At 42.0% G+C, this 27,066-nt stretch overlaps 1 protein-coding gene across 2 annotated transcripts; it reads left to right on the top strand.

The window, feature by feature from the left end:
* The first annotated feature begins 4,084 nt into the window (after positions 1 to 4,084).
* Positions 4,085 to 25,659, top strand: LOC115660192 (fatty acyl-CoA hydrolase precursor, medium chain-like). Of its 2 annotated transcripts, XM_030581277.1 has the most exons (14): positions 4,085 to 4,232; positions 8,772 to 8,976; positions 10,012 to 10,153; positions 11,418 to 11,551; positions 13,284 to 13,437; positions 14,145 to 14,246; positions 16,601 to 16,705; positions 18,627 to 18,677; positions 20,975 to 21,112; positions 21,209 to 21,289; positions 22,665 to 22,812; positions 23,515 to 23,646; positions 24,743 to 24,815; positions 25,316 to 25,659. In XM_030581277.1, the coding sequence occupies exons 1-14, from the start codon at positions 4,142 to 4,144 to the stop codon at positions 25,491 to 25,493; spliced, it is 1,734 nt and encodes a 577-aa protein (XP_030437137.1). In that variant the 5' UTR covers positions 4,085 to 4,141; the 3' UTR covers positions 25,494 to 25,659. The 2 variants fall into 2 exon arrangements, with proteins under 2 accessions (XP_030437137.1, XP_030437136.1); XM_030581276.1 differs by lacking the exon at positions 4,085 to 4,232 and having other exon boundaries at positions 8,348 to 8,976.
* Positions 25,660 to 27,066: the final 1,407 nt, after the last annotated feature.

Genomic DNA, 27,066 nt, shown 5'->3' with positions numbered 1-27,066 from the left:
GTACATAACCATAAAAATCTGCTATAACTGAGCTATTATGCAAAAACATTATTTTCCAAAAGTTCAAATCTACAGTGTTTTTCCATTCTAAAAATGTACCATGCGTACTAACCTTTGTAAGAACATTTGGGAAAATACATGAATCAGCAAATCTAAATGAGCCTGAGCAACAGTGGGTTAAGGGCACAATTCAGCACAAATATGAGTAGGTACATAATCCGTAGGACTAGTTCTGTGTTTAATTTTATACACATGCTGAAGTGCCTTGCCTGGGGAACTTTTGACTTCTGACCCAGCACTTGAAGCTAAGTACTGATGTAGGCCATGAACTCAGGGCACACGTGTTTGAAAACTGGGCCTTTAAATTGTTAAATGTACCTGAGGAGGAATCTCACTGGATCAGTCCATTCCATCTAGGGAAAGGCAAAAGAAAGTCAAGGGCAGTTTGCCAACTTCTCAAAATACCTGAATCTACTTCTCCTAGTGTACTGAAAGAGATGGCCCACTTAAATAAACACAAGTGCATGAAGTCAAATCATTTATGGAAAGCCTGCCCTGGGAAGTAGAAAATTATCTGTTGACATCAGTGCTCCAGAATGAATGATCTTTTAGAGATAAGGCCTGATGAATCACTGCCGCAACAATTAGTGAGGAGGAAAGACTATCTTGGAGGACAAAATCAAAGCCAGAAGCAACTGTTGATTTCACTGGTCTTAAGAGGGTTTTTGATATCATGGAATTATTGTACACCCCAAAATGAGCTACTGAAAACTACTAAACAAACTAAAAGCAGCTCTTAGTTGATGGAATGTGCTGCCACCACTAATGCAAAGAAAATTGCCACGTTGCTTTCTTCTCTCTCCCCCTCACCCCGGTTATTTCTCTAATAATACACTTATAGGACTGGAATGGTCTAAACTATGCTGAATGTTCACTCAAAGCCCAACTCTGCAAAGTGCTGAGTGTCCTGTAGTCCCACTATATCAGTCAATCCGATAACCTCAGGGTGAAATGTCACAAACAAGTCAGAGATGAGATCTGACCAGAGCTGCTTGCATAATACTTGTTCAGCAATAGTGCAAAGTTTTCAAGCCATTTGCGCAATACTGTGCACTTGTTCACCCAGCTCTTGATACATGGTTATCTATGTCTCCATGTTAGAAACCAGTATTAGCTACGGAAATACTAAATATTCCAGGAGGAAATTAGTACTTAGCCATCAGTAAGCTGGCGCCAGGCACTCCAGTCCTCATGAGATCACAAAACACTGCAAAGGATGACAGGGACTTTGAACAAATATGAACATGACCTCTTGTCCCGCCCCCTCCCCAACACACATCCCCCCTGAATACAGCCAGCTAGTATGGCTGAAAGTTACGCCTGATTTATTTGTTAGGAACCAAGTAAAGAAAATGGAAACATCTTGCTTTCTGACTGCATGTTATGTCAACTTAAAGTGTGCTATGGCCATCTGTAAGGGGGTCTCCTGCACATGCTGACCCGCCTTTCCTACCTGGCTTCACTGCTCACCTCTCATTTAGGAGCCTGAACAGGATAAAACACCAGAAGCAGCAACTTGTGGCTGTGCTAGGGGGTGCAAGCAGAAGGAGCAGGGGACAGGGCTGGCTCCAGGCACCAGCGGAAGAAGCATGTGCCTGGGGCGGCACATGCTAAGAAGCACCATTCCATCCATTTTGGGGGTGACACAGCCCGAGCTTCGGCAGTTCGGGCCACTTTTTTTTTTAGCTTTGGGTGGCAAAAATGGTAGAGCTGGCCCTGGCTGGGGACATTGGAGCGCTGGTGGCTGTGTTGGTGTCACTAAGCATAACCCTAAGTAACTCGGGAGGGTGGAAGACCACAAGGGTATGGAGCCTTCCTGGTTTTAGGCCTCAGCAGACAAGAGTCCCTCCATGTTTGAACTTGAATCGACCTAAAAGGCCAGGTGTAACAGCTGTTATCAGTTGCAACAGTTCTAACTGGTCTAAAGCAGAAATAATGAGGCCTGTGCACCTTTAGCAGAAGGACAAGATAACTTGCAGAAGGAAAACTTAGTAATGAGCTGCCGCGGCCAAGATTACTTAGTGCACCTGCGCTTACGTAACTGCTACGGGGAGGGGGAGGGGAGAAAGATGAAAAAAAAAACTTATAAAAAGGGAAAAGCCGCTTGTGTAGCTGTGCTGGATCTGAGGCATGTCAAGTCTCCCAGCACCACTTTGGGATCTCAAATAAACTTTGCTTGCTTCTCCAGCCTGCTGTGTGCTCATTGGCACTAAGCACTCCGGGCACGAACCACTGTTGCTTGCCTCAGGCACCCTCTGTGCCTGCAACAGCTGGAGCCGCTGCGCCTTCCAGTTCCAAATGAGGTATGTGGTTAACTAGTCATTTCATAACTCTGGTGTTCATAACTCTGAGGGTCTAATGTATATTATAAATTATAATACAATATAACATAAGTCAAAATAACGTTGAAACTGTTAGCCAATACATATGTTAGGCATAGGGCTTACCATATTAATATTGTATTATAACCATTATATGGGCAGGTATGTTTACCAAATTATACTATGTCCTTCCCACAACTCTGTCCACTTTGCTCACTTATTTATCCCACAATTGTCTGCAAAGTTAATTGTAGCTTTTGGCATTAGTGAATATAAAGCTTGTCAAAGGCAAGATATGTTCGATGTCCTGATACAGGTGCCTTCCCAGGCAACTGGTTTAAAATGTAGTAGCCAAAACAGAGATAATAAAACAAGTTAAGGGACTAGTACCAATTGGTGGGCTGGCTCTTGGAACATAAGATCATAAGAACTGCCATATTGGATAGGCCATGGTCCAGCTTGCCCAGTATTCTGTCTCAAAGATTGGCCCATCTAGCTTTTTGTGAGGAATGTACAGAACAAGCAGCTATGGAATGAGCCACCTCTGTCGTCCACTCCCTGCTTCTGGTAGTCAGAGGCTTTTTGTCCCTGACCATCTTGGCTAATAGCCATTGATGGACCTGTCCTTCACGAGCTTATCCAGTTCTCTTTTGAACCCAGTTATACTTTTGACCATCCCAGTTTCCCATGGCAAAGAGTTCCCCAGGTGAATTGTGCATTGGGTAAAAAAAATACTTTCTTTTGTTTATATTAAACCTGCTGTCAATTAATTGAATTGGGTGACCTCTGATTTTTTAATTGTGTGAAAGGGGAAATGACACGTATCTAGTCGTTTTTTTCACATCATCCATAATATTATAGACCTTTATCATATTCCCCCACCCCTTAGTCAGCTCTTTTTTAAGTTGAACAACCCTAATCTTTGTAGTCTCTCCTTGTATGGAAATTGTTCCATACCCTTAATCATCTCTGTTGCCCTTCTCTGAACCTTTTCCAGTTCCTTTATGAGATGGGGCAACCAGCATGGGAAACAATATTCAAGTATTCTTAGTTGACTATAAAGTGCTTTCTAACCTATAAGCAACTGTGGTATAAATTTATGGGGGGTGGGGGTGTATTTGGAAGCACACCTTCTGTGTGGTGAACATATTACAAAATAAACCATGCTTTCTGGAAAGAGGGTACATGTGTCTGTTTTTTGTATTGTACTGGTTGGTCTCTAGACAAAAAAACTGGCTATGTTTGATTAGTTGGTCTCTTAAACATTCATAATAATTAATGATTAACTATACTTTTAGACAATAAAACAAAATATTTCCATAATTACCCACTGCAAATTTCAATTAAATTGATACATCCCTGCAAAATGTTTTGATTTAGTTGAATCAAAATTTTCTAATGGAAAACTGTTCCATCAGAAAATTTTTGACTGTTATAGCTGCCAGTTTTTAAGCAAAACATCCAAATCAATTTGCCGCTTAATCTCTATATAGGGTTAAATGATCCCGGCAGTCTACAGAATGTCACGCCTTTTTATACTGTAATGTTTGAGTTTATAATCCAAGCAAGTTCTATCTTGACTGTCAAAGAAGGTGAAGCCATTATTTCAGGACAACCCCAGAGTGCTACTGGTTAGTGACTTCAGTGTACTTTAAACAGGAAATTTTCCATGTCTGAAATTGTGTTAGATGTCAGATGTTACTCTTATGTAATCTTTGCACGTTACTGACTATTTAAAGTAAGAAACTGGCCCCTTGACTATGAGAGCACCCTGCAAAATGTCAACTGGTGAGAATATCTTGCTGCTGTCCCTGATTTTTGTAGCCTGGTTCACAACCCTTACAGTTAACGGTAAGATTTTAAAATATTTTACACTATTGCCTTTCCTGTGCGAACAGAACAATTGAAGTACAGTTTGTTGGGAGCACCATGGCGTGTGTGTGTGGTTTTAACATAGGAGCTGGGCACTCATACATTGTTGGGAAGAAATATGGCAGTCTGAATAACAGAAGGTTCTTCACTGCTTTTCATTTTCCTGTTTTCAGGCATGTGCCTGTTTGTTGCAACTTTAGTTCTTATAGTGTCTGCATTACTCCCATGTGATTGTGAAGGACACTTCTTAGTGGAACAGGTACAGCTCCGTTAATATTCATTAAATAGTATTACTTGAACAGCAACAAAACTACTTCTTTAGTGCTACAAATGTACACAGAGCCTTCTAAACAGTGAGCTACATTTCCTTTCCAAAAAACCTGGACTTCAACTGCATCTGGATTATACCCTGGGCACTTTTTCAAAGGGCTCAGAAAGTTCTTTTCCCCTCACTTGTGCCAGAGGCAGGTGGCATTGTGGAGCAGGAGGAACAATGACACAACCGGGGCTTTCTGTACTGCAAACCTGGTCTGATTGCAGGTTTTGAAAGTCCACTCTGCACAACACCCTGCAACCATGGTAGCAATAGCAACTAGTGTAAGCAGGGCTGTGACTGAATTCCCAGGAGTGGTTCTTCTTGTAGTGCGGGCAGGATCTTACTGATATTGTGTTGGAAATGAATCTGGCCCTATGTGCACAGTTAAAAGAATTCTGTTTCGTCAGTGCAATACAGGATTGACATTTGCATTCTCTTGGTTTAGATTCAGTTCAGGGTAACAGACCCGAGACCAGACTAACTTGCAGTGGCAGTACTTCCAGTTGCTGCCACTTTCCCACACATTAAAAATGCTTTCCCTGGCCCCGTGCTTAAACTGAGAGGGATTGCAAGGGGTCACAGGCTCCGAAAAAAAATAAGCCATATTGCGGAAGCCTGCCCTATAAGCACTGTTTTATCAAAGTGGCTGCTCCCAGATTATGATAGCGCCACCCCTGCCCCCGCTTTTTTCAGTTCGCTTTAAGCACTGCCCTGGCTGCTTTTTACCCTTTTGTAAAATTTAAGATTTGTATTAGGGCTGCGTATCAAACTTGCGTAGTGAGACACTGTGACATCCAGGGCATGCTGGGTGATTAATTCACTGTTGATATTACCAACCACTGCCTAAATTTTCCCTGTTACACTGTATATAAAGCTGTCCGGCTCTGGAGATTAAATTTTCCATACTCAGTTTATGGATGGGTGAATGCAATCAGATCCTGATCCATGTTCAGGCTCCTAGATGCTATGGCAGTATAACTAATAAATAATAATAATAGTAAAATTCAGCCTAATTTCTTAGTTTTCATAATTACGGAATGTTCTATAAACTGAATTATATAACTGTATAACAAATCCTCAAATCCAGTCCCTTCAATTTTGGAGTTCAGGGTGTGGAGTCAAATCCCTAGATGTAAATTCTCTCTGTGGTTTCTGTTCCAGGTGGAATGTAAAACTGGAAGAGTCCTATTTTCTGGATCCAACTTAAGTTCATCCAAAGTGGCAGAAATCTTAAACGAGCAACTGATTTTGCAAATGTTAAACCATTTTGGGCTGACATCTCATGTGAACAACTTGTGATATTTCAATGCTGCTGAACTCAAAGCCAAGCTCCATTTTGGTCTTTAACCCAAATCTCAACCTACATTGAATATGGATGTAAACATTCCTGCCTTAGCCAAACTACTATCCAAAATAAAATTTTAAAAAACCTGCCTCAAAATGGATTTAAGGCTGCTCAATTCCTTTCATTAAATACACAAACTTTAAAAATACACTAGCTAACAAGAAAACATAAAGGCAATTTCCTTGGGCATTCAGTTCTTGTATCACCACCAGAAACACTGGATTCAGAGATGAGTGGTTTTTTACAACCCGTCTCATCAAATAATAGGATCTTCTGATCCCAAAGAACCAGACACACAGGTCAATAAATAACTTAGATCTTACCCAAAAATCACACCATTGCCAATCCTTTAGTATCTAAAATCTAAAAGTTTTTATTTATAAATAGAAAGAAAGAAAGAAAGAAAAAGAGTTCAAACTGGTTAAAGGAATCAATTACATACAGTAATGGCAAAGTTCTTGGTTCAGGCTTGTAGCAGTGATGGAATAAACTGCTGGCTTAAGTCAAGTCTCTGGAGTACATCCACAGCTTGGATGGGTCATTCAGTCCATTGTTCAGAGCGTCAGTGTGTAGCAAGTTTTCTCCAGAGGTAAGACGCAGGATTGAAGATGCAATGGAGGTGTTTCCAGGGCCTTTTATAGTTTTTGCCATGTGGAGGGCATGCCACTGTTTTTACTGTGGAAAATCACAGCAACAAGATGGAGTTTGGACTTACATGGGAAAGTCACATGCCCATGCATTTCGCCTAGTTACAGCAGGAAATTTCATTAGGTGTAGATAGGCGTCTCCCAGGGTCATTGTCAGTTAAATGTTCTTTCGATGGGCCACCCAATTAGAATAGGCCCTCCAGGATGTCCTGGCTAATTACTTTGTGGGCATTACCCCAGGAGCAAACATTTGAAATCCAAGTATAGAGCCAATACTTATAATTTCACATACAAAAATGACACATGCATACAGATAGCATAATCATAACCAGCCAATCATAACCAGCCAATCATAACCTTTTCATAGACACCTTACTCGACAACCTTTGTACAATATTTGCTGCAAATATATAACAGTGGTTGCAACAATGATCTATATGGTCTATTTTAGTCAGTTAATGTCTCACCCCCATCAGCCCAAAGCTGATAAAGAGGCACAAAGGATGCCCCAAGGAAGGGGTAAAGGGGAGAGAGGGCCAGCACTTCACTTCTTGTCAAGATAATTAAAGAAACACTGTTGTTTTTTTAAAATAATATTAATGCGGTGTTGCCATTACATGGCAATCAACATGTGTCATGGTATAAACCCCCACTCTGAACGTTAGCGTCCAAGAGATGGGGTACCAGCATGAATTCCTCTAAGCTCAATTACCAGCTTAGAACCTGTAGCGCTGCCACCAACCAGGAATTCCAGTGCCTGGTACACTCTGGTCCCCCCAAAACCTTGTCGAGGTCCCCCAAGACCCAGTCCCTCTGGATCTTAACACAGGGAAAGTAAACCCTTTCCCTCACTGTTGCCTCTCCCAGACATCCCCTCCCTGGGTTACCCTGGAAGATCATTGTGATTCAAACTCCTTGAATCTTAAGACAGAGAGGAAAATTCACCTTCCCCCTCCTCCTCTCTCCTCCTCCCAGACTGTCCCTGAGAGAGAAAGTAATCGTAACACAGAGAGAGAAAATTAACCTCTCTCTCCCCCTTCCCTCCTTTCTCCCCACCAATTCCCTGGTGGATCCAGACCCAGTCCCCTGGGGTCTCACCAGAATAAAAAAACAATCAGGTTCTTAAACAAGAAAAGCTTTTAATTAAAGAAAGAAAAACAGTAAAAATTATCTTTGTAAATTTAAGATGGAATAGGTGCAGGGTTTTTCAGCTATAGACACTGGGAATACCCTCCCAGCCTAAGTATACAAGTACAAATTAAAATCCTTTCAGCCAAATACACATTTGCAAATAAAGAAAACAAACATAAGCCTAACTCGCTTTATCTACCTAGTACTCACTATTCTGGACATATAAGAGACTGTATCAGAGAGATTGGAGAGAAACCTGGTTGCAGTCTGGTCCCTCTGAGCCCCCAGAGTGAACAACAACCAAAAACTAACAGCACACACAAAAACTTCCCTCCCTCAAGATTTGAAAGTATCCTGTCCCCTGATTGGTCATCTGGTCAGGTGACAGCCTGGCTCACTGATCTTGTTAACCCTTTACAGGCAAAAGAGATATGAAGTACTTCTGTTCCATTAACTCTTAACTATCCGTTTATGACAACATGACTGCCAGGATTTCCTTAATAATACTTCCAGTTGTTAAAATACCACAATGGTCATACTATTGAAAGACACATAAGCAACTATTTGCTACTGATATCTTTAACACATAGCGAACAATTAATCAACATGATTTCTGTATTACACATGCCTTGAGGTCAAGTTTAAAGTAAAAAACTTTCTACCTTACAGACATACATTTATTATGCAACAAGTTGCCTCTAAGAACAACATATATTTTGATAATAAATGAATGCAATATACAGACTAGGGTTGTCAATCTTCCAGGATTCTCCTGAAATCTCGAGGAATTAGAAATTAATAGTTTATTAAAGATTATGCCAAGTGATGAAACCTCCAGGAATACGTCCAACTAAAATTGGCAACCCTAACACAGAGCTCTCATAAGTATGGTTAGACTTAAAAGTTGATACAGTTTGGGGTTTTTTTTTACTTGCTCGTGAATATTTATTGAAATATTCTGTATGAAATGTTTAAAAGAAATCAAAGGTACATGCATAAACATCTGAAGCACTTAGAAACTTGTCAGGTCATTTTGAACCTCTCGATGTATAATCTGATTGTACGTATATGTTTCACAGGACAAAATGCTGCACCCCCAGAAGTGGTTACCAAATATGGGAAACTCCAAGGGCAGCGAATCAAAGTGGATGGAGCTGAGACACATGTAGATGTTTTCCTGGGAATTCCCTTTGCCAAGCCGCCTGTTGGACCTTTGAGATTTTCCCCACCAGTGCCACCTGAGCCGTGGAAGGGTCTCCGAAATGCAACTATCTACCCACCCATGTAAGACAATGACATGAACATATGGATGGGTAGGAATGTGTAATATGGAGGAACACAATACTGTCACTTACGGCAAAATAAATCTAGCAAAATGAGCTCTGGTAGAACCATTTATCTGGGGTCTGTTAATGCCTGTAGACTGTTAACTTAGGTGAGTTTTAAAGGTACATCTCAGGATATTTATTTGGCATTAGCAATGTACCACTCCCATTCTTCATCAATGATGTCTTCCCTTGGGAGGCTTTTGATTCTCCAATTAGTAATGTTTTTGAAACATATACCTCAGGAGTAGAACTGAAAAGGAGCTAAGAAACATTGGAGGGACTAAGTCCAGTATTGGAGCATGAGCTTTCGTGGGTGAATACCCACTTCGTCGGATGCAACCGACGAAGTGGGTATTCACCCACGAAAGCTCATGCTCCAAAACGTTTGTTAGTCTACAAGGTGCCACAGGACTCTTTGCTGCTTTAATAGATCCAGACTAACACAGCTACCCTTCTGATAAATGCAGTATGAATCACATTCCCAGTGCTACATATATGACACTGAGGGCAGTCTATTCTATTGCGGTTCTTATTCTGCCCTCATCATTGTAGCGTCAACATGCCTTCCAGTAGTGCATTAAGTGACATGATTAATAGCTATAATATGCTACATGATTTGGTATATAAGGTGCAAAAGAATCCAGTTGCATTTCCACTGAATGACAGCAACTGCAAGGAGACTCTTATATGTCTTAGCTCCTGCCCATTTGCAGGCAGACTGCTATGGTGTTTCAAAAAAGTCTGCAAGTAAGTGTGTTCTGCTGGAGGCTGTGGCCATTGTCTCTATGACTCCTTAATGCACTTTTGGCTGGCAGTCACAGGGAAGAAAATGCTTTTATGTTAAAAATGGAAAACAGTGATATGAGTCTCTGTTTCCAACAATCTGGAAACTAATCACAGGTGTTTTGCTGTATTTATTGTGGATGGAGCATCTGATGTTTTTGTTACTATGATTCTGTTGAATATTATTGATATATTTTTAATTATTAAGGTGCCTACAGGACTCAGTGGCTGGGCAGCATCTATCGGATGCATTTACTAACAGAAAAGAAAAACTTTCTTTCCAAGTTTCCGAAGACTGTTTGTTCCTAAACGTGTACACGCCTGCCAGCTCAGACAAGGACATGTTACCTGTAAGCAACATTACTGCAAAATCGGTGTCATGAGTTCAGCCCTGGTGTAACTCCGTGGATCAAATTATACCTTAGTGTAAGTGGGCACAACTCCCAGTAAGGGAGGTCAGTGCCTACACACTGCAGGGCTCCCGGGCCGGCTTTAGGCCGATTCGCCCAATTCCCTGGAATCTGGCCCTGTACCTAAGAGGGCCCTGCGCCGGCGCTTAAGAGGGCCTCATGCTGGCGCCTTTTTAATTTTTACTCACCTGGCGGCGCTCCAGGTCTTCGGTGGCATTTCGGCAGCAGGCCCTTCACTCACTCTGGGTCTTTGGCGATGGGTCCTTGAGTGCCGCCGAAGACTTATCACATAAAAACCCTCTAATATTTTGTAATTAACTATGTAAATAGTTAATTTACTGAAATGTTAAATAAGTGTGTATGTGACACACTTTTCCTTCACAAAACTCTGAAAATAGAGGACCTAAGTAAATAGTAAAAATGTGCCCTGTCATAACTTGATGACTTGAAGGCACCTACCTCAGTTTGGTGGTTTCTTATTTTATTTCCCATTTTCTGTTACTCAGAATTATTTTCCACATTTCATGAACATCTATTTTATTCTTCATGCCATTCTGTATATTTCATATATGTGAGTTTTCTTAGATCTGAGATCCAAAGAGCCTGCTATATCATGCCAGTTTCTAGGGGTACATGCTATTCTCCTAAGTAAGCTAAGAAAAACCTTATTGTCCTTTGAAAATAGAATCTCTGTTAGTGTATGAAGTACTCTGCAAGGACACTTGGAATTGAAGAAACAGGGGTAACTATTCCCTTTCTTTTTCTTTCCTTTTCCTGCTCCCTTCTTCTCTATCCCTTCCCCCAATTAAAAATAAAAAACCTAAACTCCCTACAATTTGTAACCAACAAATCTGGGCCAATCTTTCCCCATATTTCTCTGCTTGCAGGTTCTATTCCCATCCCCTACCCTTTGTCTGTTTGTATCTTTAGATTTAAGTCCTACAAAACAGCATAATAACAATATATATATTTAATAAAATAATCATTTCTCTTTAAAGCTGAGATGCACAGACTCAAAAAAGTCTTACCACTTTTTTTACTATACTCTCAAGCAGCTGAGCGAGCAAGAATTGTTGTGTTGTGCAATAGCACAAAACAGTACTTTATCACAGCAAAAGTAGCAACCCTCTGGTTTGAATTTTACACCTTAGGTAATATCAGGGTGTTACAGATGTAGGTGACTAACTCTTCCTGCTTTTTTCAGGTCATGGTATGGATCCACGGAGGTGCATTAGTGATTGGTGCAGCTTCAACATATGATGGGTCAGCACTGTCAGCCTTTGAAAATGTGGTGGTTGTAACAGTTCAGTACAGACTGGGGATCCTTGGATATTTTAGGTAAGACATTGTACCCTAAACGCACACAGGATAATGTTCCCATTGGTTGAGTCTGAAAAAGACAAGCATATGTCAATCCAGTATAAAGTGTCTTAACTCACAAGCCATAACTAATTAACTCATCCTCCTGTGGGGAAACCTGAGTGAAAACCTAATGCCACCTAACCAATAAGCTGTTTCAGGAATTCTGCTGCATATAGGCAGAAGCCTAAAAGAGAAAGGACTATACGTTTTTGTTTCTTACTTATATTTGTTTTATTGTTAATTTGAGTTGGCCATAACCAACCTGGACCTAAGTGCCCTAAAATTGTGGGAGAGTTCAGATCCATAGTCTGGCTAAGCATTACCTGAACATTGGGAAAGTTTGGGTGTGAACTTACACTTCAGCCTATTCATGTTTCTTTACACAATAGGATTGATCTGGGTACCAAAGATCAAGGATACAAATAAATTACCTGCAAATACCCTCTCCCAAAGACAAGGAAAACACGTATAGGATAACACCAATGCACCCAAATAAATATTGGAGAACAGATATATTTACCTGGAAACAAAACCACCATGATGCCCGTCTGTAGGGCTTCAGACAGTGGGTTGTACATGAAAGGAAAAAAGATCAGAAAGCCACAATAGGACAGGATCATTATAAAGATGTCATCCACACAGCAGAAATTCCAAAGATATTTAGTGATTGATCGCACATCCACCTCTCCTTAAGCCACATGCTTAATTCTCCTTTAACAGTGTCCATTCTTCTTTTCAACATTTTACACCTGCATCCCAAGTTTGTGAAATTTACCAGTAAGCATAATAATAATAACCCTCTGAAAACTACCATTTTTCAATTATATCTTGAACACAGTTATAATCTGATCTCTTTGATTATCTGCTTTCTTTTAATACTCTAATTCAGGTGAGGCTGAAGAAAATATCAGCCCTTCTCTCAGAGGAGAGGAAAATCTGACCTGAAAAATATCATCTTGTAGGAGTCTGGGTTAATTCTTAGGCAGGTTCATCTAATCTATTTTTGCACTATGCACTGATGTATTCAAGCCTCAGTTCAACAGGATGTTTAAGCTTGTGCCTAACTTTAAATCCATGAGTAGTCCCACCAAGTTCATTACTTCTTTGCTGAATTGGGGCATTAGAGCTATTGTCATTTATTCTGTGCTCATCACTGTAGTATCTGAGCACCAAAAGCCATTGTCATTATCTATAGTGCAGCTGGAGGTGTGACTGCAGCAGCTCAGGTAGACGTACCTGCATTAGCTTTATTTTAGCTAGCACAGCTAAGCAGTGAAGACATGGTGACATGGAACCCAGCTGTACAAGCCCCTTCTTGGAATCTTGGGCTCATACTTGTGCTGCTAACCTACATCAGGGTCATGCTGTGTCTTCACTGTTCTTTTTAGCTAATTTGATAGCTAGATTAAAGCTAATGCAGGTATAACTGTAAGAGCTGCAATCACACCTCTGACGGCAGCGTAGACATAGCCTTGGATTGTGCTTCACTAGTGTCCAGGGCTAAGAGTGCTATTTAGATAACTGATGCTAGTCCTGACCTGAGTTTTTCAGAGTTTTCTCACTTGTTTTCTGACACTGCCAAGGGCTCCATTTTCAGGTGTTGCTCCATTACCAGCTTTGATACAATCCTTGGCTATATTTTATATAACACAATGTATGTTATAAAACTCCAGGCTATCTACTTCCCTTTATATGCTCTTGCTTTCAGCTCTGGTGATGAACATGCTCGTGGAAACTGGGGTTATTTGGATCAAGTGGCAGCTCTCCAGTGGATTCAAGAAAATATTGAACATTTTGGAGGAGATCCAGGATCTGTCACTATATTTGGAGAGTCTGCAGGAGGATTCAGCGTTTCTGCCCTTGTAGGTTTTATACTGATCACTAATGAGTTTTTAAAAACACCCCTCTATTTTTATTGTGAGTTTGTGAGCGAAAAGTCAGGGAGATAACGACAGGATTGAGTATAATTGGAGACCGAAGCAGCTGGGAACTGTGGTACATCAACCTTCTCTGAGGGGAGAGTTTGGTATTAAAGAATTTTCTGAATAATGAAACTCTTCTTTTCATACAATCGCCTATTTGTTTTAGGAGCCCAAGTGTTGATTCCTCTTTAATTAACTTGAGTACTGAATTATTTTAAACAGCTGTGGTAGGGAACAAAATTGTGGTCAGAGAGAGTAAAATTAACCAAGGTGTAAAAATTCCAAGTTAGTGCCTCTGCCCCACTTAAGATCTGCACTAAGGGTCACTTGCACATACAGTCACCCAATCTGGGTGAGCAGCCATGGTAACAGCACATAACAGATAGACATTTATTTGGGGTGCATTGCATACCCCCCCTTTTTTATTTTATCTCAGCATATTTGGAATCAAGAGGATAATCATCTGCACCAGGCTGTGAGTTTGGAAATAAATCAGCCCTTGAGTCTACAGAGCATTTGATATAGTTTAATAATATTTGCTTTTAAAAGTGAAATAATGGTGTTAAAATATAATTTGCGACACTGCAGTTTGTGATTCAGTGGTCAAAATAGATTGTTTGTGCTCTCCCTCTTTTCCTGCTTTTCAGGTCTTATCTCCTCTGGCAAAGGGCTTGTTCCATAAGGCCATCTCAGAGAGTGGAGTTACAATCAAGATATTTTTTACTGCTCATCCTGAAGCACAAGCTAATGTAGGTTCTTGGTAGTATCGAGACTGTATTTGTAGAAGCTGGGACCTGACTTGCGCCTGTAAAAATGTACAGTAACTGTAGACATTTTTGTGTGAAAATAAGAAAACTTGTGTGCATACTTGATATTTTAATACTCAAATACCTGTTTATATGTGCACTTATCATATTGGCATGTTCAAACCCACAGATGCACATGTACGCACATATTTTTGGCTTAGTCTTACTCTCACTTTTTAAAAAAAAGTGGCACCCAGCATCCCATTGTAAAGGAAGCTAGTGTGGTTTTTGTGATTAGAGTACAACAGGGGCAGGGCCGGCGCTACCATTTAGGCAGCCTAGGCAATCGCCTAGGATGCCAGGATTATTAAGGGGGCGGCATTTTGCCACGAGGGTGGCAGGCGGCTCCGGTTGACCTGCCGCAGGCATGCCTGCGGAGGGTCCGTTGGTCCGTGGCTCCGGTGGAGCTGCCGCAGTCGTGCCTGCAGACAGTAGGCTGCTCGCATAGCTCCGGTGGACCTCTCACTGGCATGCCTGCGGCAGCTCCACCAGAGCGGCGGGATCAGGGCGGGGGGGCGGTGAAATGGCCATGCACCTAGGGCGTGAGAAACCCTGGCGCCGGTCCTGAGCATGGGTAGTCAATAGGCAGACCGCAGGCCAAATCTGGACCTCCAGATGCTTTTGAACAGATTGCAAAATCTTTTAACTTATTTATTATCATTACTGCTATTAATTTTGTTTTATTTTCTCTGGAGTCTGGACCTTGACTATACCTTAAACAAGAAATTTGGACCTTGTCAAAAAATAATTGATTACCTCTGTATTACAGGACTGGCCAGTGGGAAACCTGAGTTCTATTCCCAGTTGTGCCATTTAATCAGTTGTTAAAAAGGGAGAGGATAATACCTACCTACCTGACAGCAGTGGCACCAGTTTTGAGAACGGATGAATGTCCCCTTCTCACTGAATTTTGCATTTACTCCAAGTTCCATAGACCAGAGCTGGGAGGGAGCATGGCCTGACCACTTTTAAGCACTAGACCTGTACCAAATCAGTACAGCTGCTCCCAGAACAGTTAGGAGTGGTTCTCGGGATGCCTGGTCATAACACCGCTGAAATTAGACTTGATCGCCCCTCTGTAAAGATGACGGGGCAGCCAAGCCAAATTTCAGTGGGTGGCATTGCAACCTGACATGCTGGGTTGCAGTGCCATTTAAATTTGGCTTGGCTGCCCCTCTATCCAGACGGAGGGATGGTGGGGCCAAATGGTGTTGCAGCCTAGAACACAAGGAGTCTGCTCCTCTACAGCACAGCGTAGGAGCGTCCACTGAGAAGGAAGCCCTCATGCACTGTGCGGATAAAATAGAGGGGAAACTCCGCAGCTGAGGGAGTGACTTGGTCCCTATGGACGGTGTGGGGACTGGAATGGGGTCACTGCTGGGAAGGGAGGGACAGGGAGCAGAATGGGAATTTGCCCTGCCCCCCAAGAAACATGTGCTTCCTCAACTGCCTGACAGATATGTGTGAGGCTTAGCTGATTAATGTCTGTGAAGCTATTTGACTTCCTCACATGGAAGACCCTGTAAAAATGCAAAGTATTATTATTACATCCTGCAACAATCAAATTAGAAAGAGTTTACAGCAAAATTGGAACTGAACTTATTGGAGGCAGAAATGTCCTAGAGAATATCACCTTATACAATTAGTATCCAATACTGGAACCAATGAAATCTATAGTTTGTAGACACTTGAGTTTTTGGAGGATTCCACTAGGCCAGTTTGAGGTGCTCTGGGACTGGCCTCTTAGGGACTTCCATGGGTTCCCTCCCAGCTAACTGCCCATAGCTCCGCTGCCCTGGCTCAGCTGACTGCACTGCTGAGCAACAAGTGTGACCTCTTGCTGCAAAATGTGAGAAAAGCTAATGTAGTTTTCTAAGCACGCGACTGACTGAAACACTTATATGTTGTGATCCTGGCTCTGATACAGACCTTCCATGTCTTGCTCAAGTCATTTAACCTCTGTGCCTTTGTTTTCCCATCTTCCTTCCAGGGAGGAGTTTTGTGATGAGGAGTTAATGTTTGTAAAGCTCTAAGAAAGGAAATGAAACCAGCAAGTGCACAGAGCTGTATGATTTATTTGCAGCATCATCCCTTGAAAAGCTTTTGAAACATACAAAGTCCAGAATGTACAGCAGAGCTCTTTCTCCTACAGTGGAGAAAAATCCCAGACTCACCCAAAACTTAATGTGTACACAGCACACTGAAGGGATAAAGTGCTATCTAAGAGCTAAATATTGTTGTTGTTATTCTCCATACAGAGCTACTAAAAGTGACTTTTTTTTTTAAATTGATTGCAGAAAATTGCTAAGGTATCTGGCTGCCAATCAAGCAGCTCTGCTGCAATGGTTCATTGTCTGAGGGAAAAGACAGAGGAAGAAATGATGGAAATAACGCTGAAGATGGTAGGTGGCACTGTAATTCACTGTGTGGCGACTGTTCATCTTTTACTGCAAACAAACAGGATTTCAACCTTGGGTCCAAGAGTGTGCTTATTTTCCCTTTCTGCTTGCATCAGAGGAGGAATTAAAGACACTAGATTATAGGTGCTTTGGGACAGGGAACCATGCATCTGCATGTGTATTGCCTGGCACAATGGAGCCCTGACTGTGAGTGGGGTCTCCGAGTGCTACCTTCTTATCAACCATACCTAATAACTTGGGTTATTGCCCTTGGAAAGAAAATGAGTAAAAGGAGATGGGACAGACATTTATAAAGTGACAAGTGACAGAGAGGACAGTGGGCCATTTGTGTTTACCTTCGCTGATAACCAGAGCACGAGTGCACTCGCTATTAAAAGTAACAAATGTAACAGATAAAAAGCAGTGCTATTACATGGTGCATATTAATTAAACCACAGAGCCAAATACAGTATCTTAATAAGCTTCTAATGAAGATTAGACTTGTCTGACTAAAGGTACATTTTCTGTCATGGCTGTTGTCAGAATTAAGGCCTCTGTGATTTTTTCACAACTTTTGACATTTGAGGTTTTTGCCATGTGGTAGAGATGATAGTAAACAACTAACCTCATTTCCCTGAGAATCTTAGGAGTCATCACATTAAAGCCTGCCTACCATGGGAAGTGGGAGCTCTAGAGGTTGTTGTGCTGGGGAAAGGTGTCAGACTCTACGATTTCTGTAATGGGGCACATGTGAGATGCACCAGGGCAGCACTATTGTCCCTGCAGCTGTGATAGAGACAGTCATGGAAGCAGTCCAGAGAGGGGTTCTTTCCTTGACTGAACTGGCAGGAACTAGGATGGCAGTTTCAAATAGTTTGGGGATGATATTTTCAAATCACCCTATGGGAGTTCAATGTCCAACTCCTAGTAAACTTGGGTACCCTTGGACTCCTTTAAAAACCCCAATCCTAGCTATCTGTTAAATGTTATTGCATGACTTTAAAAAATTGTATTGCAAAACAAAGACCATCTGGCTATAAATAACATGACCGGGGCATTTTTCTCTACATTCATGACCTTAGATTTTGTTTTACCATGACCACGCTATTTTTTTATATAATTTGTGATGCTAAACGACTAGCCCCTACTTAGAATATAGTAAGAGTAGCATTTGAAATTAGAATGAAAAATATAAACGTGTCAAGGCCTGCCTATCCTTATTCTTCAGCTGATCAGGACTGAACTGCCACCTCCTCCATAAAGTAACATAATTGCATAGGATGCTTTATTAGTGATATTCACCTTCCTCTCATGTATTGCATCTTCCTCTATTGTATTGAATTCTCACAGAAGGTCAGAAGAGGAACCACTGATCTATTCTTCTTTGGCAGCTCCTAAGTTCCTAGAGCAGGGGTAGGCAACCTATGGCACGTGTGCTGAAGGCACACGTGAGCTGATTTCCAGTGGCACTCACACTGACCGGGTTCTGGCCACTGGTCCGGGGGGCTAAGCATTTTAATTGAGTTTTAAATGAAGCTTCTTAAACATTTTTAAAACAGTATTTACTTTACAATAGTTTAGTTATATGTTATAGACTTATAGAAAGAGACCTTCTAAAAACATTAAAATGTATTGCTGGCATATGAAACCTTAAATTAGAGTCAATACATGACGACTCGGCACACCACTCCTGAAAGGTTGCCGACCTCTGTCCTGGGGTAACCCTGCTTGTTGTTGAGCAGATGCAGACATAGGGAAAAGACAGGCAGAAATGGTGAAGATGATTGGTGACACTGTAGCTCGTATCTGCAATGACACTGCAACTTTTACTGAAATAAAATAAACAAAATGCATGCTGTAACATTAGAAAAAGTGGCAGCCATCACAGAACTCATCCTTTTCTTCTCTTCCTTGCCTTTTGCAGGACTTCACAACAGTAAAGTTAAATGCTACATCATCTGGAGACTCTGACAAGGTGACACTTTTTTTGATTTCCTGTTTCGGCTTTGAACTGTTTGTGTCCTGTCATGAACCCATTTTCAAAAGGGAGATGGAATCATAGCAAGAATGTACCAAAACTCACAATTTCCCAGGGAGAAGAAACACAAAAAATGTAGGCTTGAGAATTCAAGCAAATGAGAAAATGTTCAAAAGGAAAATGGCCCATTTTTTCACAGCTCCCAGTGCCACCATGGTCATCAGCCAAATGTATCCACTGGGACTGGATGGATGGCTTTCTAACCTGGCATGCAGGAAGTAAGCACCACATATTTGGGGATCTTACTAAGGATTAATCAAAACTGCACAAAGTATAGAACATCTTACATTTTTGTTTTCTGCAGAATTGCAATTTATTGCCCCACTTACCTGGTTTACCACATTAGCTTACTGAACTGTTTTGCAGTACCCCAACATAAGTTAATTCTGCCCTTATTTACACATATGCATGTCCCGTAGTGTGGTGACCAGATGTCCTGTTTTATAGGGACAGTCCTGTTTTTAAGCCCTCCTGCAGGTGTCCCAACTTTTTCTTAAAAAAAGACAAATTGTCCCGTATTTTCTATCTCCCCACCTCGTCACTACTGGTGGGTCCTGCTGCTGGCCAGATCCCTACTCGCCAGTCGCCCGCCCATCAGCAGTGATTGGGGGCAGGTCCGGTGGCCGATGATGGTGGTGGGTGTGCCAGGCTGGTGCAAAGATGCAGTGCGCTCTCTTGGCTGGTCCATCAGCACAGTTTCTGCTGCATGCAGACTCTCAGCCAACCAGGCTCTGCCCCCCATCCCATTTCCGGCCATCTCTGGCTGGGCACTGCAGTGGCTGGTGAGTGCAGGAAGGCGCCAGGCAGCAGCCAGTTATGCGTTGCCCACCCATCAGCCCTTTACCTGCTTCCCCTCTTGCTGTCCTCTCCCTGCTTTGCCCCTTCGCCCCACCCAGTCCCACTGCCCCTCCATATCCCTCCTGGTGGGATGCATCCCACTCCCAGCCCTGTGTGGAGAACCAGCCACTGGTCAGAACACCTGCAGGCTCCATAGCAGCCCCTGGGACATGGGCTTAGCATCCTCTTCACACCCCAGCTCTGGGTCCTGCCTCCAGGGAGTGTGGGACTGCTCCATCCCCTAGGCACCCTTCCCTGCTGAGCCACCTCTATGGCCAGGTTCACTGAAGCCCCTGCAGTCAGGTTCCCTGGGCCCTGGTGCACAATGTATCTTTAGGGCTTAACTTATTCCTGCCTGCACTGTAGCCAGGGAGTCAGGAGGTAGCTGGGTTATGTCAGTGGCCAGCAGCAGTCTGGCGGTGTTAGCTCCCTATTTACGCTGCGCAGGCAGAAAGGGACAAGCTGCTTCCAGCCACAGGGGTGGGGGAGGGAATGCAGAAGAGATTAACTATGCAAAGAAATGCCAGGTCACCCCTTCCCCACACTCCTCCTTCCCTGTGGCTGGAAGCAGCTCCCGTCCCTTCCCTCCTGCACAGTGCCAAAAAGCTGCTGCTGGCCACATTCTGGTGTAAGTGGTGGCAGAAATCAGGGGGGTGGGGGATGTGACCATGCATGCCCCCCCCGGAAGACACAGTACCTCAGGAAGACACAGTGCCAGGTACCAAGAGAGGAGTCTCCTGGAGGCCCAACCATACATGGAGGGTGGAGAGCGTCAGGCAGGGAGGGTCTGGTCGGTTGGTTGATCACCCCCACTGTGTGAGAGAGGTGTATGGGAGTGTGTGTGTGTGTCACCTCTCCCTGTGTGTGTGTCACCCCACCCTATGTGAACCCTAAAGCCTTAAAGATAAGAAGGCAAATAAAAAGAATCCAACTACGCAGTGTCTCTTTTTAACGGAGGCTCAGTTAACTTGATGTTAATTTGAATGTTTGTACTGCATAGTTCTGATTGATTGTTGTTGAACTCGCTTGAATATGAGTCATTTTACCAGGTGTCCCATATTCCGCATAGGGAAATATGGTCACCCTACCCAGTAGGGTTGGAATGGTCTAAGCAAGGATGGAATTTGACTGACTTATCTATGTGCCAAGAGCATTTGACATACAAAGGGCAAAACACACATTGTTAAGCCAGATAGAAAATCTGCAGGAGAAACTCGGAACATGACTTGAAACGTGTATTCATCTCTTACGTACACATCTTACACTTTCACTAATAACACATGAGCTCACCTGGACACTTGTTTAGGCTTGGTTGAGGTCTGCAGTGGGAATCTTGAAATATCTTCTACTGGCAAAAGTAACTTATAAATAACAAAGGAATTTTTTTCCTTCTGCAGTCCCTGTTAATCTCCGCAGTTTTGGATGGTGTATTTTTTCTTAAGAGCCCTGAGGAGCTACTGGCTGAAAAAGCAATCAATGCAGTCCCATATATAATAGGAGTAAATAACCATGAATTTGGATGGCTACTTCCTAATGTAAGTGATTGTAATAGCTTTATTTATAGCCCAGTCTGTTAACTCTTTAGAAATAGAGGAATTCATGGGCAATGTCATGTTCTTTTTACTGTGCAGCTGTTCAAATATCCTGCTTTCACTGAAGGGTTGGACAAAGAAACAGTAACCTCACTGCTACTGGCCTCAGAGTTCTTTACAGTAAGAGACTATTTCAAATTAATTCACATATGATGGGTATAGTCCTGGGTGAGATCTCCCTCCCCAACTTTCAATACAGTGTGCAAGAACATTTTACACCATACTGTTCTATTGCTGGGCTAGGACCTTCATCTTGGGAAGAAGTGTATATCATGGGGGGTGGGAATTCATTCTGAGCTAAAACTTCTGAACAGAGGAAGACATACTGCTGACAGAAATGTGCCAAACAGGCAGAAGGGGAAGTGAAGCACAATCCTGCTCCCTCTTGAGATTAGACATCCCACAAAATCTCCTATAACCTATGCTTTTCTTCCTCCCCCTCCTCTTGCATGAGGTGGAGTCCCATTCTTTAACAGGGGTTTGATGGGCAGCTGCAGGCCAGAAAGCCCTTGGCAGCATGGCTCCTGCAGGTATTGCATTGTCATGGGGCTGCAGGGAGTTGGGAGAGCCAGGCAGCAGCACAGAGGTGAGGGACTTGAAGAGGGAGTATATCTCCAGTTTATCTCTGAGGTCCACCTACATCCATCAGAGATTTGAAGTTTCAAACTCTTGGCCTCTGACAGAAAGGAGTGGGGGTAAACCTTGGGTCCCTTCCCCAGTGGGAGAAATCTGTGGAAACTCATGAAATTTCTGCTCACCTGTATAGGTTATTCCCATGTGGAGGAGAATAGGTCCCTATTGAGTATCATGAACATCAAAAGTTCAAAAATCATGTAATCGGCCCCAAAATCATCAGATTGTTTTAAAGAGAACATAGTAATTTTTGGTCTGTCTTTAGTTTTCTGAAGTCCCCAGTGTGTGTGTGGCAGATACCATGTTGCCAACTCTCCTAAATGTATATGGTAAGGGGATGGTATGATGGGATAGCCTAATTCTGGCAATTAATTTGGCAATTGATCTCTGATTATTAGCAGGTAAATATGGCCAGTGGTCTGTGATGGGATGTTAGATGGGGTGGGATCTGAGTTACTACAGAGAATTCTTTCCTGGGTGCTGGCTGATGAGTCTTGACCACATGTTCAAGGTTTAACTGATTGCCATATTTGGGGTAGGAAAGGAATTTTCCTCCAAAGCAGATTGGCAGAGGCCCTGGAAGTTTTTCGCCTTTCTCTGCAGTGTGGGGCACGAGTCACTTGCTGGAGGATTCTCTGCACCTTGAGGTCTTTAAGCCACGATTTGAGGACTTCAATAACTCAGACATAGGTTAGGGGTTTGTTACAAGAGTGAGTGGGTGAGATTCTGTGGCCTGGATTGTGACCTTAAAGTCTATGAGTCTATGACTGCTGAAGGGTTCTAGGGAAAATGAAGCTTGCTAAATGTTGCAGTTGTTTCCAATAAATATCATTATAACAAATATCTTTATTGTTTATTCTAGCATGTTCCTGCTGAGTTCACTTATCTATTAACTAATGAATATCTAAGCAATATAGAGGAGCCTACCCAGCTACGAGATAGGCTTTTTGAATTGATGGGAGATGCAATGTTTGTTGTTCCAAGCATTCAAACAGCTAGATATCACAGAGGTGAGTTTCCAATGAAGTACATAGGTTAAATTCCATCCTACCAATATCCTTGTTCAAAGCCTGACCAGGAAGTAGGTTCCTGTCTATATCCCTGTGTCTGTAATGGATCATCTCAACAGCTTTTCAGCCCGAATCTCCTGCTGTCATGAAACTTTATTTAGAAAAATGCATGACCATGGCTCTGTCTTTCATGGATCCTGAAAGAACCATGTAATCCAGGAGAGCTGAACACACGGTAGAAGAAATGGTCGCTTACAGGAAAGCTAAAGAGCAGCAGGTTTCGGGGGTTGAGCCCCATTCTTGTTTGCAGGGAAGGTGCAAGCCAATACCTCCTGCAATAGGTATGACAGAGTAAAAGCCCATGGAAGTGAATATAGGGGGTTACTGCTCTTCACATTGTCCTGTCTAAGGGACAATCAAGTGCATAGTTTAGTATCAGATGAACTTCTGAACTTTTTCTATTGGCACCAACTCTATGACTCTCTGGGGGCTCACTGTGCTGCAGATGACTATTTTCCATTAATCTTTGGTAATGTATGTTTGCATCTGAATACCAGTTAGTATTAATAATCAAATAAATAATCAATAAAATGGCTATCATTTTGCCAGCATCTTATCAAAGTCGCTCTTGATTAAAATGTATTGTTCTGTGCGGAATATATTTTTACTACTGGAATTCTTCTTAACTTTGTTTTCTATTAGATTCTGGGAACCCAGTCTACGTTTATCATTTTCATCATCGATCAAGTTCATACGAAGGTGTTAGAACAGACTTTGTAAAAGGGGATCACGGCGATGAAATTGGCTATGTTTTTGGAAAGCCCTTCTTAGCTGGTGATGTCTCCATGCTTGCTAAAGAATTCTTATTAAAGCATCATTATTGTGACACGTGGAACTGATGTCTAATAATGTTGTGAATACTGAAATGTAACAGTTGTATGAACACTGTATGTGTCTGGGTCAGTGAGGTGAAATTATTGTATATTGGGTTATTGGAATTTTCTGTATGGCTGCATTGATCAAATTTATAGGGGGGGTTGTGGAATGTTTACTATTAGCCTATAATGCTCAAATTTATAGGGGTCAGTCTGTGCATGAAGGCAGCACTATGGCTTCCCAAATAAGAACACCCAAGCACATACTTGAAAGACAACGGGGCAAGTTGTTAGCTTCTCGGACTCTGTTCAGTCTCAAAACAAATTGAAAACCTGGTTTTGCCAGAGGTGAAGGTTACCAGATCAAAGGGCTATAAACAGTTCAAAGGTGACTTGATTCCTTTGAAAAGAGATGATAAAAACTGTGCTGTAAATTCAGGAGTGAGCTCTGACAAGGAAACAAGCTTAGTAGAGTCAGGCTCTGCTGAAGGAACTAGTCCTACCAGGGTCCTAGTGTGAAAAGCAGTTTGGTACCTTGTAAACTTAGGTATGCATATAGTCTGTTTTATTGTTTTTAAAGTATGTTTTCTCCAAAATGCTTTTTGTTCTAATGATACTTAGTTGTTTTTTTTTAAGGAACCTGGTTGGTAATTGATTACCACTGTAATTGCCCCTGCAGGAACAGGACTGTAGAGTCCGATCCTGGATTAGACCTGCTGAAGCAAACATAATTAGTACCAGAGGACTGCTACCGAGGACCTGATCTCAGAGTTTGAGAATTGCATGATTCCCCCTTAGCAGGTGACAGTTAAAGGCCTGAGACCTGGGCAGAGAACCAGGAAAGGGTCAGAGGTGCAGTTTGCCCAGTAACTGTGACATTATTATTATTATTTGAGCCCTGTTTGCAGGCTCACTGCTGTAAAAATATAGATGTGATCTTTGTTTCCTGTCTTATAGTAGTGAACTATAGATACTTTTTAATTGGAATCAATTCTGAGTGCACCTATATTAGTATAATCTTTGTGCTGACATTACATTTCATATCTTGCCTGCAGGTGATGCTACAGAAGAAGAGGGTAAACTCAGCAAAACAATTATGAAATACTGGGCTAATTTTGCTCGAAAAGGGTGAGACTTATAATACATTCATTAGGGGACGGATTTTGTCATTGCTACTGAAAACACTATGCCAGCACTCTTCTGGTGGGCCCCATATTTCTGCAGAGTTTAAGATTTCATTTCAAAACAAACTAGTTTTAAATTCCAAAGAAAACATGCCAAATGTGATTTACTGCAGGACCATCGCACTGAACCTGCAGATAAACAGAAAAATTAGGTTCAAGGATTTCAGCTATCACACTCATATAATGAACCATTAGAGCTAAAGCCTAATGAAGAAAATGTAAATGTCAACATTATCTGTTTCACTGCTAATAACAGATCATTTTAGCAGAAACATCCAGAGATTGTGGGGTTGTGAGCAAAGCTTGAATTAACCACAGCTGTGTCCTTCCCCATCTCCAAGGACTCTGACTCTTGACAATTAATGAACAAACACTGTGTTGTGCAGTTTTGGTCGCAATGACAGAAAAGTGGCAAGATGATTCTTCACTGTATTTTTTTTCTAGAAATCCTAATGGTGAAGGTTTGATGACGTGGCCAGTGTATAATGTGGATGAACAATACCTTATAATAGACATAAAGCAGAAAGCAGCAAAGAAATTGAAAGAGAACCGAGTGGAGTTCTGGACAAAGACCCTTCCTAAAAAGATGGCTGAAGGAAAGAGAAAGTACAAAGAGTTATGAAGTCTGAGAAGCATATGGGTTGCTTTTAGTACAGTGAAATAAAAACAAGATTACTTCATCTGAATGGGAGGCATTTAATACTCATTTTGTAATTCATTATAATTGTCATAAACAGATTGTTAAGGGTTAATGTCTCTTCTACCTGTAAAGGGTTACAAGCAGGGAACTGGACACCTGACCAGAAGACCAATCAGAAGACAAAATACTTTTAAATTTGGGTGGAGGGAAACTTTTGTGTGTGTTCTTCTCTTGGAGGGTCTGAGAGAAACCAGACATTAGTACAGGCTCTCTAAGTTTCTTTTCAAATAGTAAGTTAAAATAGGTAGTTTAGGCTTTTTTGATTGTTTTACTCTATTTGCAGTTGTGGATCTGGCTGGTTAACTTTTATATGTGTAGTTGCTGGGAATATTTTGATTTGTATTGGTACTGGGGGGAAAATCTCTTGCTGGTGTCTGTAAGCTATAGGACTCTGTAATATTTACATCTTGAAGTTACAGAGATACTTGATCTTTTCCTTTCTTTTATTAAAAGATTTATTTTTAGAGAACCTGATTGATTTTTTTTTTGTTTCCCTTGTTTTATTCCAGGGGATTGGGATAACTCACCAGGACGGGTGGGGGAGACGGGAGGCGGGGGAAAGATAGAATCTCTTTCTGTTTTCCTTGAATCTGTTTGCCTCTTCGTGGAAGGGAAGGGAGATGCTTCTCTGTGGTGATTTAAGAGGTTGGATCATCATCTCTCAGGATAGCCCAGGGGGAGAAATTCTGAGAGGGGGAAAGGTGGGGGAATGGTTTATTTCTCCTTGTTTTAAGAACCCAAGGGATCTGGGTTCTTGGGGTCCCCAGGGAAGGTTGGGGAGGTCAGAGTGCCCCAAAACACTATATTTTTGGGTGGTGGTAGTGCTATCAGATCTAAGCTGGTAATTAAGCTTAGAGGATTCAGGTGCTAGTATCTCATTTTCTGAACTCTAAGGTTCAGATCTGAGAGGGAATGCTATGATAATAATGTAGTTTAGTTTTATGTATGAGGCATTAGAGAAGAACCTGAGCAAAACTGAGTCCCAGGAGGAACTCAGCTTCCCTGTTGCAGACCAGGCAGAAAACAGGCTGACCACTCAGTCTTAAACAGAGTCAGTGATGTTTGCTCACAAAATAACACTGACTAGAGTTGTAGTACAACACTGTGGTAGAGTTTGTATGTGACTGTCAAAAAATTCTACAACAAATAAGTTCCAATACAGTATCATGATAATATATGGTACATGTAACACATTGCAGATGGTGAGCAGCAGTGTTGTCCTTTATTCCCCCTTAATTTTCTCTCTCAAGAAACATTAGTCACTCATAGGCCTCACACCTGCTTCCACAGAAGTTATGAGTTTTGCTATTGATTTTAATGCAAGTTCAATTTAAGGTGCTGAGTGCTCTCCAGGTCCTTATAATGAAAATATCTGCAGGTGCTCACCGCCTTACAGGATCATGCCTCAAATCCAGACACCTAAGACCATCAGATAGCCCCATTGTCTGTCTACCCCAGTATCCTTTCAACAGTGGTCAATGCCAGATGCTTCAGA

The sequence above is a fragment of the Gopherus evgoodei genome, chromosome 12 (assembly GCF_007399415.2).
Source record: "Gopherus evgoodei ecotype Sinaloan lineage chromosome 12, rGopEvg1_v1.p, whole genome shotgun sequence".
Lineage (NCBI taxonomy): Eukaryota > Metazoa > Chordata > Testudines > Testudinidae > Gopherus > Gopherus evgoodei.
Note: the sequence above shows the minus strand (reverse complement) of the source record. Positions and strands in the feature narration are given on the sequence as shown.

Bases quoted from the DNA above. Each gene is read 5' to 3' on its own strand.
- LOC115660192 (XM_030581276.1), top strand. From the start codon at position 8,660: ATGTTTAAAAGAAATCAAAGGTACATGCATAAACATCTGAAGCACTTA. The intron at 8,977-10,011 runs GTAAGACAATGA...TTAATTATTAAG, and splicing joins GCAACTATCTACCCACCCAT to GTGCCTACAGGACTCAGTGG. The intron at 23,647-24,742 runs GTGATGTCTCCA...TCTTGCCTGCAG, and splicing joins TGGAAAGCCCTTCTTAGCTG to GTGATGCTACAGAAGAAGAG.